Source organism: Vombatus ursinus, unplaced genomic scaffold, assembly GCF_900497805.2.
Source record: "Vombatus ursinus unplaced genomic scaffold, bare-nosed wombat genome assembly UNPS02014799.1, whole genome shotgun sequence".
In the NCBI taxonomy this organism is placed as follows: Eukaryota; Metazoa; Chordata; class Mammalia; order Diprotodontia; family Vombatidae; genus Vombatus; species Vombatus ursinus.
In genome coordinates, this window is record NW_020954577.1 from 16,955,912 (window position 1) to 16,971,585 (window position 15,674).

Consider the following 15,674-nt stretch of genomic DNA (forward strand, 5'->3'; position numbering starts at 1 on the left):
TCTGGGACAGAGAAACATGTAATAAATGCATCTTGATTGACTGAATATCAATAATCATAATTATACTATATTGAATTTGCATAATAATGACATTACTATATTACTTTCCAAGCACTTGGCATATATAGGTTGTCTTACTGGAGCCTTGCCACAACCCTATGATGCAGGCACTACAGTTCTTATTATCCTATTTCAGAGATGAGGAAACTGAGTCTTATCAAGGTGTAGTGATTCACTCACAGTCACCCAGATAAGCTCATTTAAGCCCATTTCTCCTGGACAATAAGTCCAAGCCTGTGGCCTCTGCTCAGCACTGCCTAGCATATTTAGATAACTGTTGGATTGTCCTTGACCAGTGAAGTGAACGAGGAGTTTGTAGGAAAAGCCTGTTCGTGACCCCTGGGTGTCTTATGGCTAAGTAACATGGGACATGTGACTCCAATTGTTTACACATCCTTCCATCTTCTTCCTGCTGGCTTTGACTTTGTCAGCAGAATGAGGAAACAAGATTGATAGTTTGAGGTTGAGCCTGTGGTGTTCCACTAATCCAGTCATTCACAGCCATGGTCAGTTATAGAATAAATCTCTCTTTTTTTCTGGATTTTTGCATAATATTTAGGATTTATTGACTTGCTGTGGTTATCAGCTTCCCAGCTTTTATTTTTGGTGTGTCTTCACTTACCTTTAAGTGTGTGTGTGTGTGTGTGTGTGTGTGTGTGTGTGTGTATGATCTGAAGAGAGGATAAAAATTTTATCCTGCAAAATACGGAATCATTTCTCTTTCATGGCCTTTACCTTAGCATGGAGTTTCTTCAGTCAAGTGGTGGAGGTGATGCCTGGCCTCCATCAAAAAATGGGATGGGAATGTTCCAGGTTAATAAGCATAACATTAACTCAAAGAGAAGAAAGCAACCTGGGGGCACCAACTAATGGAAACCAACCTTTCCCAAAGATTTATGTCCTGGACTGCATCGTCGTCTTCTTGGAGGACTAGTGTTCTTTGAAATTGCCAGGGAATTTCCTTGCTTCCCTGACAAATTTGAATCACTTATTCAAATCTAAGGAAACTGCTTATTATTACTCCTCTGGGCCAGAGTTGCCCCATCGTTAAATAAGGGGTTGGATTGGATTACCTCCAAGACATCCCTTCCAGCCCTGGATCTAAGGTCAGATCTGTGATTGAAGTGAAGCAAAATCAGAGAAAGTCAGAGTTGGGAGTGTTCCCAGCAGTCAAGGAGCTTAACTCCAGCATGAATGGGAGACCCCTCTACAACATCCAACCTTTGTCTGAAAGCTTTTAGCAAGACGGAACCTGGCATTTCCTGAGGAATCCTATCCCACTCTTGTTTGGCCCTAAAGGGTAGGAAGGCTAGAGTTTTGTTTTCCTTACACTGAACCAAATGCGAGTAGTTGTCTAAGACTCCCTGCACACACGGACACGGTGAAAGGCACGAAACCCTCTGGAACGTCCCACCTTTGTTCGTGGTTCTACTCTATGGGTCTGAGCAGAAGTCTATTGGAAGCGGATAAAGATCGCTCTTCAGATATGTGAAGCTGGCTCGTACGTTCCACTTAAGCCTTCTGTTCTCCAGGGTCAGCTCCCCATTTCCTTCCATAGGTTTTCAAACCAACTGAACTAAATACCCTTCCCCATGATGCTTCCTCTGGACTCTTTCTGGTTGATAATAATATTCATAAACTATGGTTTCTAGAATGGAACTCAATACTTCAGATGTTGTGTCTGTACATCTGGACAGGGCAGGGGACGAGGGGACCAGCACCTCCCATCACTTAATGCCAGCTAAGATGGCATCTACTTTGTTGCCTACTCCGTCATACTGTTGACTCATTTGGAGTCTTGCAGTCCATTCAAAGCCGCTGAAGGAAGCAAGGGACAAAAGGGAGAAAACAGATAGTAACAGTGTACAGTCATGTTTTCCAACTCTCACATCTCAATCTGTTAAGACTGTCAAAGAAGGAGGGGGAAAAAGGCTTCTCTTTGTAAACTCTTCTTCTCTGGATGAACAAAAGAAACCCTCTTTTACTAATTCTGAAAGTAACTCATCCCAGCAGGGTTCGTAGGCCTAGTCAAATAATTGTCTTAGTATATCGCCTGCTGTGCCCAATATTGAGTGCAAATGGAAGCTAGGCCCCTGAACTATCTTATTTCGCAATTCCTCTGTTATTTAAATAATTCGAACTGGTTTGGGGGACGCCAGACCTTTCTAAATTAACAGCAGGGAAATACCAAAGGTGTCAGATTGCATATTTATCATCTTTTTTGTGTAACACTTAAATATGTATTAAGAAGTGACTGACATAAATTAGGCAGATTTCAGAAGCCACAGGCCGGAGCTTGTCGAGGACCCCCTTCTGCTTGACATTTCATCCTTGTCAAAGATCAAATTATTTTAATTTAGGCTGCAAATTATAAGGAATGAAGACTTCTTTGTGGGAATTCCCTGTGGTAATCTGACTTTTGTTGTTACTGCTGCTTGTCAGTGTGCAAAAGATATAATATGCATGCAAATAAGGTTAAAAAATATGTACTATCTAATTATCCAGCCAGTACATTCCACTTGAAGACAGTGGGAGGCCTGACACACAGTATGTGTTTGATTCTTTGAGGCCTGCAGGGTATTTACACAAGATTACTTTTAATTATGAAATTAATATCTGTTTATCTAGAATGTATAGCAGTAAGTGAGGATACGCACGAGAAGAATTTTTTTTAGTAAAATAAATCATCTTAATTTAATACATAAAAAGGGGGAAAAAATCACTTGGCCTCTGAAAAAGACCTGCAAAGACCTTGCTTTCACCCCTGTTGCAACAAATGGAATGAAAACTTGGCACTTTCTCGCTTGTCTGTTTCCACCACTGCGAAGGGGGTCTGCAATGTGTTGTTCTAGCCTCCAGTTTTTGGTTTAGGAGCATGATGGGATTGCTGCATTCCTTTTGTATGGCAGAGTGGAAGGAAAAGGAACGTTTGAACATTAAGGGCAGCTGCTTTCTTTCTTCAGGTTTAACCAGGAGTTTTGTTTTTGTTTTTTGTTTTTTGTTTTCTTTTTTTTAGAAATTAAGATAAGCCAGTAGCATCACACCAGTGAGATGGGATATTTTCAGGGGATATCACCTCTCTCAGTTCTTAGCAAAGAAGAATTCCCAAAAAGTTATTTACCAAGCAAAACATTATCTATCAAAACTAAGATTTCCCACTGATTTACATTGAATAAATGGAGAATAATTCTTGAGGGGTCAGAAATCCTTGAACTGCTCCACTTCAAGTACCAAACAAGTACAAAACAACTACTTGACCAAGCCATTGACTTTGCCCAGTTCCATTGCAAGGATAGATAAGGTTCCCTGAAAGGTAGTGGGTGCTAATCAGAAGGGATAGTAGGTAGCAGGGGAGAAGAGCTGGGTGTGAACTAGGGCTCCATGGCACTTAAGCAAGTCATTTCCCAACTCTGGCCTCAGTTTCTTTCTTATAAAATCTTGGAATTGAACCAGATGATTTCTAATATCCTTTTCAACTTTATATCTTTTGATCCTTAATTCCGCCTACTTTACCTTTAGAAGTTCTTAACTTGGGGTCTGTGAACATGTTAGATGGATAGAAGGATAGCTAAATAGATAGATAGATAGACAAACAGATAGAGAGATAGATAGATAGATAGATATAGAGAGATAAGTGATAGGTGGACAGACAGATGGACAGATGGACAGACAGACAGACAGATAGACAGAAAAACTAATAGAATGAAAATAGAATTACTTTAATATAATTGGTTTCCCTTGTCATGGTAGCATTTGATTTTCTGCATTTACTATTGCCCTTCTGAGAAGGCACCCATAGGTTTCACTCACCCACCAGAAAGGTACAGGGCATGCAAAAGAAAACTAGGAACCTAAGTTGGCCTTGCCCCTTCTCTTAGCCAGTCCCTGTCCTTTACCTTCTTCAATGCTCTGATAAGAATGTTTTTAAGAGGCCTTTCTTGCTCTGCCCAATTAATTCCAAGCTGCCTGAATTAATTTATTTTAGGCATATGCTGTTTTAAAACTATTCTTAACTCATATTCATGACTTTGATTTCTCCTTCATGCTCTTCCCTCTGCCTAAGACATACCATCTACCTCCTCCTCCTCCTCCTCCTTACTCTATATCTCCAGGGGACTAAGTCCCAATCTACTCCACCACAAGCACCTCCATGCAGTCCTCCTGATACTGCCAGTGAAAAGGGTTTCAATCATCATGGCACCTTGTGTTGGTCCCTCTAAAATTCTGAGTGCACACACCCTATTCATTATTTGTCTCTGTTTTATTTCTCCGACTACAATGTAAGCTCTTGGAGGCCATACCTTGATCCTCCTTCTTGTATCTCACACTGTGTTTAGCCCCGTGCCTTGTTACTTACTACATGCTCAGAAAAAGTCTGTTGAAGGGATGAATGAATGAATATGTCAATCTCTAATGAGATTGTAAGCTCCTTGAGAACTTCGTGTGAATCATCTTCCTTGCACCCCTTTCTTTTCTGCTCTGAATATAATAGATGTTTAGCAAATGCTACTGATGAAAACTAGGTGATACTTCCTAAAGGCAAAAAGGCTATAATGGCCAGGTCATCTAGACATTGAATTTCTTATAAAAGTAGAGTTAGTAGTCATGACTGAAAGGGTGATTGGATAGGGAGAGGAGACAGGTCAATAGACAGCCAGATTTTAGTAATTTGATTCAAAGAAATTTGATCTCAAAACTCAAGTGATCCTTTTTAAATTCACATTTAGGATAATCAGTTGGTCTTGAAAGATTGACTCTGAAATGCGAAATAATGGATGAAAATTGTCTCATTACCATAATGAAAACAGGATAGCAAGAGGAAAATAAACAAAGAATACAGATGGAAAATTCAGGCTTTTCTGTTTTGTTTCTTTTTTCTCCCTTTTCTCTTTGTCACTTTCTCTAATCAGTGTGATGGCGTGCAGCTAGACCTAATAAACATCTCGCTGGAAGGAATTGCTATTTTGAATATTCCCAGCATGCATGGAGGATCCAATCTTTGGGGAGAGACCAAGAAAAGACGCAGTCATCGCCGAACTGAAAAGAAGGGGTCAGACAAGAGAACAACTGTCACTGATGTTAAGGAGCTAAAGTTTGCAAGCCAAGGTAAGAGTTCCAAACTTCTTCTGAACCAATATGTAACTTATTAATGTGTCTGCATCACCAGCTTTTCTAATTGAGAAGTTTTGTATGCTTCGTAAGAAGTAACGTGTTCATGTTCACTTGAATCATTATATTGCCTGAATAGCATGTGTGATTATAGAACGTCACAATAGAAGTTTAGAACACGGTGCAAATTAGACTAAATCATTCATTTATTCTTTCTTCCCATTATTCTTCTGCTGTAAAACAACAGGGAATAATACTTCTCATCCCCCAGGGAGGTCACTTTTATGCGTTTATTTCTTGGATAATAAAATGTTGGCCTCTGCTATTAAAATGTTCTCCATATTCCTTGAACAAAGTAATCATTGGAAATTGAATGAACCTCAAGTAAAGAAAAACATTCGTCCACTATTTCTGTTGGCATCAGCTTAGATGCCTCATCCCAAGAATCTAGGGGAAACACTGATAAATCTATGAGGTGGGAAAGGACAGCGATAGTAATGGGAGAAAAAAAAAATGTTTTTTTTTCTGACTTTCTCCTAAGTTGGGGTAAAAATATGGAATCTCTACCTTATATGTTAGAATCTTGAAATATAACAAATATATATTAGGTGCAGGCTCGTGTAAACTTTCTTGTTCCTGACTCTCTAGGGTCACAAGGGAGCAAAGATCAAGGAGAAACTTGGGAAGGATAGAATTACACCAAGGACCCAGGGTCCCCTTCATGTCCCAATAAGGGAAGAATGCCTGGAGAGCTCCCAACTACAAGAGTTCTCTCTAGTGGACAGATAGCCACAGACTTGAGGCTGACCAAGAAATGAACAGAAAGGGCATTCTTCAAAGTAAAATTACTTAGAGTATAAAAGATAGGTTGGGTTGTTGTTTTTCAGTTTGAATATTGCCTTTGATGCTCAACCACAGTGCTGTGGGCTCTCTGTACTAAGGACGAACCTTGTTGTTGAGTCGTTTCGGTAATGCCTGATTTTGTGAGCCCACTGGGGTCAATGGCAAAGATTCTGGAGTAGTTTGCCATTCCTTCTCCAGATCATTTTACAGAAGGGAAAACTGAGGCAAACAGGGTGAAGTGACTTGCCCAGGGTCACCCAGCTAGTAAGTGTCTGAGGCTGGATTTGAACTCATGGAGATGAGTCTTCCTGATTCCAAGCCCAGTACTCTATCCACTTCACCACCTAGCTGCCCAAGGGTAGTCCTTAGAAGGATTCATTTTCCTCTCCGCATGTGTTAATGACTCTGGAGCTGATGCAGCACACTCCTGGAGCTTGGAATCTCTGCAGTGGGGCCTTCTGAGGATAGTTGTCATCCCCCAGATTTGTTGTAGGGCTTTGCTTTGCTTTCCTTTACTTTGATTTTTATAGAAATTTTACATCACAATCATATCTAGAAATACACTCCAACCCCATCCTCCTCTCCCCCCAAAAATGAACCCTCCCTTGTAGTAAAGAAAAACAATCCTCAATCTGGTGAGTGGGTCTGATACTGCCCACAGCATTGTATTTTTGTGTGTACACAGTTGTCTGTGTGGTGTCTCCTCTACTTCGCTGGGATCTGCTCAAGAGCAGCGATTATTCCTGCCTCTTTTTGAGAGGGGTCATCCCCAGTCCTTAGCCCAATGCCTGGCCTGTTTTAGGGGCTTCCTCAATGCTTGCTGACTCACCCTGAGTTGCTCAGGCCCTTGTCGTGTCCCTTTTTAGGAGTGTACCCTGACATAAGACTGGAGATGCCTATTTGGAGAAGAGAACCCCAGCCCCCAGCTCTAATGCCGTTAACACTAAGGGAGCAGCTGTACATAGAGGCTGCCAAGGAAGAATGAGTTTGATTGTTTGTTTATTTGTTTGTTTTCCCATCTCCAAATGGGATGAGAGAGGCAGAAGCAGCCTCAGAAAAGCTCAGAATCAGGTCAGAACTGAACAGGAGACACGCTAGTTTTCACATCTCAGGCTCCATGCCTCATTCCCGGGTCGGGCCATTTGGACTTGTGATCCAAGGATACGTTTTACTTCAAGGAAAGTTGGCACATAGTACTGAATGTGGTCCCTGGAGGTGGGGAGGAGGCCAGCATGCTTCTAACCTGGGTCACTGTTATCTGGTTTATTACTAGAAATCAATATTTTCATTCAAACATACGTTTCTCCAGGGCATAGCAAACCGTGTGAACCCTCGCTCTGGGCTTTGGGTCTTTATTAATTTTTAGATTTACATTTGACATTAAGTTGTAGGTCACGTGCTCAATTCCCTTTGAAAGAGATGAACATGGGCTTGTCTGAAATGATACTTCCTCTCCCACCCCATTCCCATTGGCCCTAGCAGTCAGGCATTTTTAATGACAGTAATGTATGCAGTGGCCATCAATTATATCATGATTATATCCACCCCAGCCAGACTTTTGCATTTCAGGCCTAAGACTTTCTTAGTACTCACAGGCCACCCACACCCTAGTTCAGGCCCTCACCCACCTTATCTCCAATGTGGCCTTGACCTCTTCAGAGGTCTCTTTGGCACCAGTCCCTGTTCCCTTCTACTCCAGCTTCCACAAAACTGCCAAACGCTTTTTCCTAAGACCTCAGCATGTTTGTGTTGCTTTTGGGCTCAACAATATTCATCGGCTATCTGTAGCCTCCGATATAAAATACAAACTCCTTACCTTGAAATATTAAGTCTTCACACTGTCTCCACCCTATTTTCACAGACTGATCCCATGTTACTTCCCTTCACATGGTCTAAGCTCTGACAATTTTGAAAGTTGCCATTCCATTTTCTACCTCTGGGTTTTTGCAACCCTCCGCCCCCCACCCCTGCAACCCCTACCTGCCAGGGTTTGAATTCACTTCCTTCTCACCTTCACTCCTAGTATGTCTTCATTTGAAGTTCACCTTAGGAGTTGCCTATTAAAGGAAACCTTTCCTTCTCACTTTCATTGAAAGTAATCTCCCCTTCCTCAAACAGCCCTGTCCAAACTTAACTGTTTCCATGTTGTACTGTTGTACAGAGCAACACAATGTAAGCCCTTTGAGGTCAGTCCCTGTTTCTTTTTTTTTCTTTGCATTCCCAGGGGGCTAGCATATAAAGGTGTTTAATGAACACATGTTGGATTAGGCAGCCCAGAGCTTGACACAGACATAGCTTTTGTTCCAGGGAGGGGGTGGAGAAACAATCGTGTACCTCTTTCTAAGGCAATCTCTCCATTTGGCAATTAGAATAATCAAAGGAGAAAGAATTTATCTTATAAGTGTCTTCTTGCTCAAATTCAAATATTCTCTTCAGATGGGATTGGATCAACATTTCCTCCCATGTGATGTAAATACCAAAAGTAGATGTGACCCAGACACTCCTGAAGGAAGTATTCCCCATGCTTTAAAAAAAAAATACAAGATAAAATGAAAAAAAATCTAAAATATTTTTATCTGACCCCAAAATTTAATGTTGAGCTTCTTGCCTGGGTTCTCATTTTTTGGAGGACATTAATTTTGCCAACCAACAACCATTTATTAATCTCCTACCATGGCCCAGGAGCTATGGTAGGAAATTGAGAGTCAAAGACAAATGTGAAAACTGCCTTTAGGTGGGGCAAAGGAGCTTACATTTGATCCTGAAATCAATAGGCGCCACTGGAATTTATTGAGTAGGAACGGGGCATGATCAGTACTGCACTTTAGGAAAATCATTGTGATGGATTTGAGTCAAGGAGAGCCTTGAAGCAGGGAGACCAATGGCTGGTTTTGATTTCTCAGACTACGCAGTGGAGATTAGGAGAATGCGTCTGTGAACTCTGAAAGGATGAGGGTTAATTAATGTCTTTATAGTTTTATAAACTGAAGATACTGAACTTTGTTATCACCCAGAATAGAGCTCAATGGCATTTAACAGCTAAGAACATGACACTTCCTGGGCTGGTAGAAGATGGACTTATTCTAAATGTGATAGAAATGGACATTTGTTATCCATTATTACCAATTTTACTCAATGCTTTATGGGTTACTTGGGGTAATTTAGAAGGCAGTGTTCGAAATTAGCTAAATAGAACTGCAACATTCATTTTAGAGCTGAAGATGATGCATTTGGCATTCAAACACAGGCAAGCAGAACAATTTGCAAGCATTTAAATTCAGTGATTAAATTTAGAAGCATGAAAAGAATTGCATACTGTATTATTATACCTGGATGCAAAAATTATTGAGAGAAAAAAAGATTATAGCAGTTGGGTTGTCTCATTCCAAAAAAAAATAAAAAGTGTGTGCTGATACTGCATTAAGAACATGGCTTGGATATAAGTTGATCCAAATGTTTCCCATCACACAATCTTTAAAGGGAACTTTTCCCTTTTGTCTTCCCCCACCCCATCTGTGATATTTAAAATAGATCTCCACTGGAAATTATCAGTTCATCATATAAACGATAGTATGTTGTTAATAAAGCTAGCTGAATCTTAAAATGACTGTTTTACTATTGAAGACTACATTAGCCTACCCTCTTGGGTTTCTTTATATGACTCTTCCCAGCCCATCACCCCCAGAGGATTTCCAATAATTTCATTTAAATTGAAAAAAGACCTGAAGAGTAGGAGTTTAGAACAGACAAGATATTGGCCTTGTCTATAAAAAATGACAACTCGTTTTCAGAATCTAAAGTCAGATTGATCTTTATCACTTCAGATCCTCTATACAGAAACACAGATCATTGAAATTCAGAGTGGGAGGGGAATTTAGAGACCACCTAGTTTAACCTGAAAAGGAATCCTTGCCACAGTAGACATGTCATCCAGACCCCTTACTGTATGTCATTCAGTGAGGCAGACCTCCTTGCCTTTCCAGGACATGCTATCCTTTTGCTGGATATCTCCAGATGTTAGGAAGGCCCTCCTTGCACCAACCTTCCATTTACTTTTTATTTCTGTACCAATTGTTACTAGTTCTTCCTTCTTTGGCACCTACTATATCTACCATTCAAAGATATAACCTCTATATTGCGTCCCTGATTGTCACTGAGGAATTAAAGCAGGAATTCAACTTTTCTGGATTACTGGAGCCAAATCAGGAGTTCAGGAGAGCTGATTGTTAGATTTTCATTGTGAGCATCTATGAATCTGGGGTTGATTCTCTGTCACTTAAGAAAGTGATAGAGAAAATGTTAACAAAGCAGATTAAACTTAAAAGTAGGCCATGCGTTCGTTTATTTTCTTCTGGAGATGCAGATGTTAAAACATTTCTGTGAACACTGCTGAATGTTAGATAACAGAAATGGCATCTAAGAGAATAAAATAAAAGGGAGAAAAGTGGCTGAAGTAGTCCAGGAGCCCACCAAGAAAGCCCACATCAGAGACCAGGGGATCTGGAGGGCATCAGAGATCATCTGCAAGATATTTCAGGGAGGAAAAGTTCTGGAAAGACTGACCAACTTTCTCAACTTGAAATAACCATCATGAGAATTATCTTCTCCAGTGTCAAGCTTGTTCCTGATGAACATACAAGGAAGGGTAAATAGCAGAAACTCACAATAGATTTTCCATAGCAGACCACATATTTATAGTTATGTCATCGACTGATTGATAGATGCTAAGAAGACAAGATTCCATTGTGTTTCTTCAATTTTTATTATTTGAAGGAGAAAAGATATGCAACCTTCCCTTGAAGGAAGCTCGAGATTTCCAGAAGGAGATGTGAGGGAAGGGTACATGCAACACACAAGAGGCACAGAAGCCAAAAATGCAATGCTGAGTCTAGGGAACTCCAGTGAGGCCAGTTGGCTGCCACAGAAAGTGTGTGAAAGGGAAGAATGAGCAATAAACCTGGTAACATAGGCTAGATCCAGATGAGTAGTTTGTATTTATCCTAAAGGTAATAGGAAACCAGTAAAGGTTGTTTAGCAGAGAAATGGCCTGGTCAAATTAATTTTGGTAGTTTTATGAAGTGTTTCTTGGAGGTGGGGAGAGACTGAAAGGGAGTCCAATTAGGAGGCTATTGTAATAGTCCAGACAAGAAGTGATGAGAACCTGAACAAAAGTAATAGGTGTGTGAATGGAGACAAATTGACAGCGGGAGAGATGTAGGGTGGATAGAAGAGTCATGACTTGGCCATTGATTATGCATGGAAGATATGGGAGAAGGACATATCAAAGAGGATTCATACGTTGTGGACATGGGTCCCTGGAAAGATGATGATACCTTTAACAAATAGAGGGAAGATTGCAGGAAAGCCAGGCTTATTGGATGATAGAGGAGCTCAGGAGGAAGTTTAGTCATGGATATGAAAATCCAGAAGTTATCTCTTAAAAAGGGACTAGAGCCCATGGGAATTGATAAGAATAGCTACAGAGATAATAGAGAGGTGGAAGAGAGCCTAGCAGAGTGTTCTGGGGGACCTCTGCGGTAAGGAATAGTATATAAATGAGTTGAGAAAGTATATATAGGAGGATGGATACGTGTATGTATATATGGAAGACAAATGGCAAGTGGCTAATTGTAAAGAAATGAGGGTGTAATGGCCAAAGAAACCCATATTTAAGTGTAGACAGGGATGAAATTGGAAGTCACTTGCCTTCTTCTAATGCATCTGGAATGTCCTAGAGAGGTGAAATTTCTCAAACATTTTTCAAGTTGAGAAATACATGCTGCACAGCATGCCAATGGTGGGATATTGACAGAAGTTATCACCCAAGATCTCCAGTGTGGGTTCTGGCTGTTGTTATGATGCCTTCCTGAATCCCTACCTCTGCTTTAGAAAAATGTAATTATCATTGGGGCTATTGCTTCTTCCATCTGCCCAATGTTAATGGCATTATTATTTAAGGATGGTTTCAATGCATAATTTTCCAACATTTGCCAGTGGCTGTTAAGGGTGATCAGATTGCCTTATAATTAGCCATGCTTGGTTTGCATCAGTACCATGTACATCTATAGCTGTTGGCTCTTCAGATCCACACTAGCTCATTAGAAGCAGTGGGTGTGGGAAGGGAGCAAAGGTGGGGGGGGTCAGTAGCTCCTAGCATAGGGGCCAGAGCTGGTCTTAGAGCCAAAGATAGAGATGAAAGTTGAAGTGCTGACACTCATTTAGCTATATGGTTAAGGTCAAGTAGCTGAGTCTCAGGATTCCCTTCCATTAAATGGAAATAATGGGCCTTTTCTGACTGATTTCACAGGGTATTTGTGCAAAAGCCACTTTGTCAGTGTTAAAGAACTATAATAAGGTGTGTTATCATTAGTTATATGGTAGTGCATCGGTCGATGTGCAATACAGATTTCCGAGTCTAGTGAGTAGATTATGATCATGACAAGGACAATGAAGAAGGTGATAAAGATCATTGTTTGTTGCTCTTTGGTCACTTATTATATAGTTATTTAGTCTGAACCTGTGACTTCACCAAGATGTTGAATTCCCAGTTTGGAATTTCTCTCCACCAATACAGAATAGCAACTCTTCTGTGACTTAAAAGTCTTATAATATTGCTTCTTTGTTGATTGATCTAGGTCATACAGTCCATATACGCAATAGAGAAGCCTTCAGTCAGTTAATTTATCAATCAGTTAATTTATCAAGCACCTACTATGTGCCAGGCACTATAAGCACAAAGGATGATATTTAGCAATCTTAGGGCATTAAAGAATTGTCCATTAATCCTCTTCCTGACTTTGGAACAAAACAGCTGAACTCTTCCTCGAGAAAACCAACCCTACAACCTTGACCTGAGCAACCCTGATGGACCTGAACGAACCAGTCCAACCAGCAGGGAACATAGCCTTCCTTTTCATATGTTCCTCATCAGGTACAGGGTGTTCCTTTGAAGTCCTTCCCCTCTCTAGCTTCATAGCTGACCTACTAAGTGGCTCATGACCTGCTGGCTATCCTGACCTGCTATCTCCTGACTCCCAGAGTCAGACATTGCTTGCTTAGTGACCAAGTGCCAGGCTGTTTATTAATATCTGCTGCCTTCCTGCTTTGGGTACATTGTGTGTTTTTGCGCACTAAGCTGTTTTGTGACCTTTTGAGGCAATACCTGTGAGCTGCTCTATGAAATTGGTATTTATCTAGTAAGGCTTACTGCAGGGGCTTGTGCATCACCAGGTGCCAGTCACTCAAAATGAGCATAAAAACATCACGTGCATAAACTGGACGTGTGTATAGGAGCCTCGGGAAGCTCTTTCACCAAAGTCCAACTATTTGATGAACAATCCACTGTTATTTTAATTATCCTACACAACGGCGTAAAAATAAGTCCCATTTTATGGACAAAGGAGTTTTCACGCTCACTCTAGCTCCCCTTTCCAGCCCTGAGAGGCTGCTCCTCTTTGATGGAGGTTCGTTAAAAGAGAGTAATTATGGCCTACTTCACAGATCCACGCAAAGAAAATGTATCTCTGACAAATTCCATTTCCCTTAATGCTTGTTCATTTCATACTGGAAGAAAGACCTATTAAGTATCTTTCACCCTTTTTAAACATGCCAAAACAAGCCATTAGTAATAGTGAGATGAGTTGTTGTGGTCCTGGTCAGGTGAAAGAGAAGGCTATTTACAGAGCTCTGGGCTTCAGTGTTAGAAATGTAAACATGGCGAATAGTGTATTCCAAGAAGACTGAAGAAAAGTCCGCTAAAGAAGTGCTCTGCTCTCCAAGCACTAAGCTTTGAGTGCATGTGCCTTCAGGTACCCCAAACCTTCAAGGTGATGATGTTTTCCTGATTGATCATCCAAAGGGTTGAATGGCATGTGTGGGTGCTTCTGTACAAAAGGCTGCAAGATATACTCTCCCTCTGATAGATGGCATGCACATTTACAGCTTTTGATTTGAAGAAGTAAAGGATGGTAGGTGAATTGTTTAGGATAATGCCATTTCTATTTTTTTGCATTAATTGGTCCTTGGGACTCAAATTTGTATTTTTGAGACAAACTTTATAATATAGCATTCCCTTAAAAGATGAAAGAAAAAAATATATTTTTTAAAAATCATGTTGATATGTCAGAGCTTATCAGAGCTCAGTATAAACTCTGAGAAGCTGAGTATATGAGTGAGTATATAGGGAAGGACTACATTTCTGGATCACTTTTTGGTAACCATGTTTTTCTTTTTGGAATTAAAATAAATGTCTATCTTTGTATGTGATGAATTGGTCAAGTGTCTGAACTCAGCCTCTTACTCTATCAGTCGACAAGGAGAGGAACGAGTATTAATGAAGTGTCTTCTATAGGCCAGGCCTTGTGCTAAGTTTTGGAGATAAAAAATCAACCTCTGCCTTCACTAAGCTTACAGTCTGGTCAGAGGAGAAAACTTGGGTAGATGAGTGGATCAATAGAGATTTAGAAAGATAGAGAAAGAGTGACCAGAAGGCCAGGATATACAAACAAAAATTTAAGGGGTCTATGGAGGAAGAAGCTAGCAGCTGGGAATGCGGAAAGACTTCCTTTCACAAGGTGATCTTTGAACAAATCTTTGAAGGCAACTTGGGATGTTAAGGGGCAAAGATGAGAAAGACAGATGTTCCAGGAATGATTGACATCCAGTGCAAAGACAAAGAGATGAGTTGTATAGAGCCATATATAATGAAGAGTAGAGGGTCAGTTTGACTCTGTAAGATACTATAAGGCTAGAAAGGTAGGTTGGAGCCAAGTTGAGAAGGACATTAAATGCCAAACAGAAGAATATTTATTATTCCTAGAGGGAATAGGAAACCACTGCTTTACACTGAGGTTCTCCTCCTCCCCCTCCCATTTTCTAGCTCTTACACTGGGCATAGTACTGTAATCAGATAAATAGCATCATTGCTTCTGGAAAGGACAGATCAATCAATTGTCCTTTGTCTCCTCTGACCATCCTTGTAGGACCCTGGCCTAAGGGTCCATTGGAGACTTCTCCTACATATCCTACTTCTATATATAGCTTTTTTTTTTTATTTTCAGAGACCACTTTTTGTGTATGCCACAAGAAATAATCTTTTCATACATTGTTTGGACCGTATGGCTGTCAAGGTCTCTTTGATCTCACTCATTCTGTGATTCTGTGTTTACTCCTCTGATTAGAATGATAGGCCAGGAACTGTCTAATTTTTTTTTTCAATTCATGTCACTGGCACTTAGCACACCAACATACGGCAAATGCTTAATAAATTAATTTAATAATACTGCCTTTAGTCTTCTTCATTTTTCACCAATTTCTTTACCAATGGCTGTTAACTCTTATTCTATTCTTACCATCATAAAACTTAAAAGTCTATTAATTCTGGAATATTATGTTAAACTGTAGTCTCTAGAAAATCTAATGGTAAGTAACAATTCAATAAATTTTATACCTAGAAAAAGTGAAAGTTATGATTACTAGTCAAAAAAATCCGAATGTGAAAAAATACTCAAATTTAGCATTTTAGTATCTGTGCAGCATTTTAGTATCTGTGTAGAATTAAAAGAGATCACAAAGACTTGCTAGAATTTTTTTTATTTTCATGTGAAATATAGAAGTAAAATGAGCACTTATGTAAATAGTTACATATTTTTGAAATTTTAGAT

At 40.1% G+C, this 15,674-nt stretch overlaps 1 protein-coding gene across 1 annotated transcript in view; it reads left to right on the top strand.

Annotated features, from left to right (window-relative positions):
* The window catches only part of DGKB (diacylglycerol kinase beta), a 575,035-nt gene that overhangs the window by 437,184 nt on the left and 122,177 nt on the right, over positions 1-15,674 (top strand). The window contains exon 21 of the mRNA XM_027872326.1: positions 4,971-5,166. Within this exon, the coding sequence (XP_027728127.1) occupies positions 4,971-5,166 (196 nt within the window). The remainder of the gene's footprint in view (positions 1-4,970; positions 5,167-15,674) is intronic.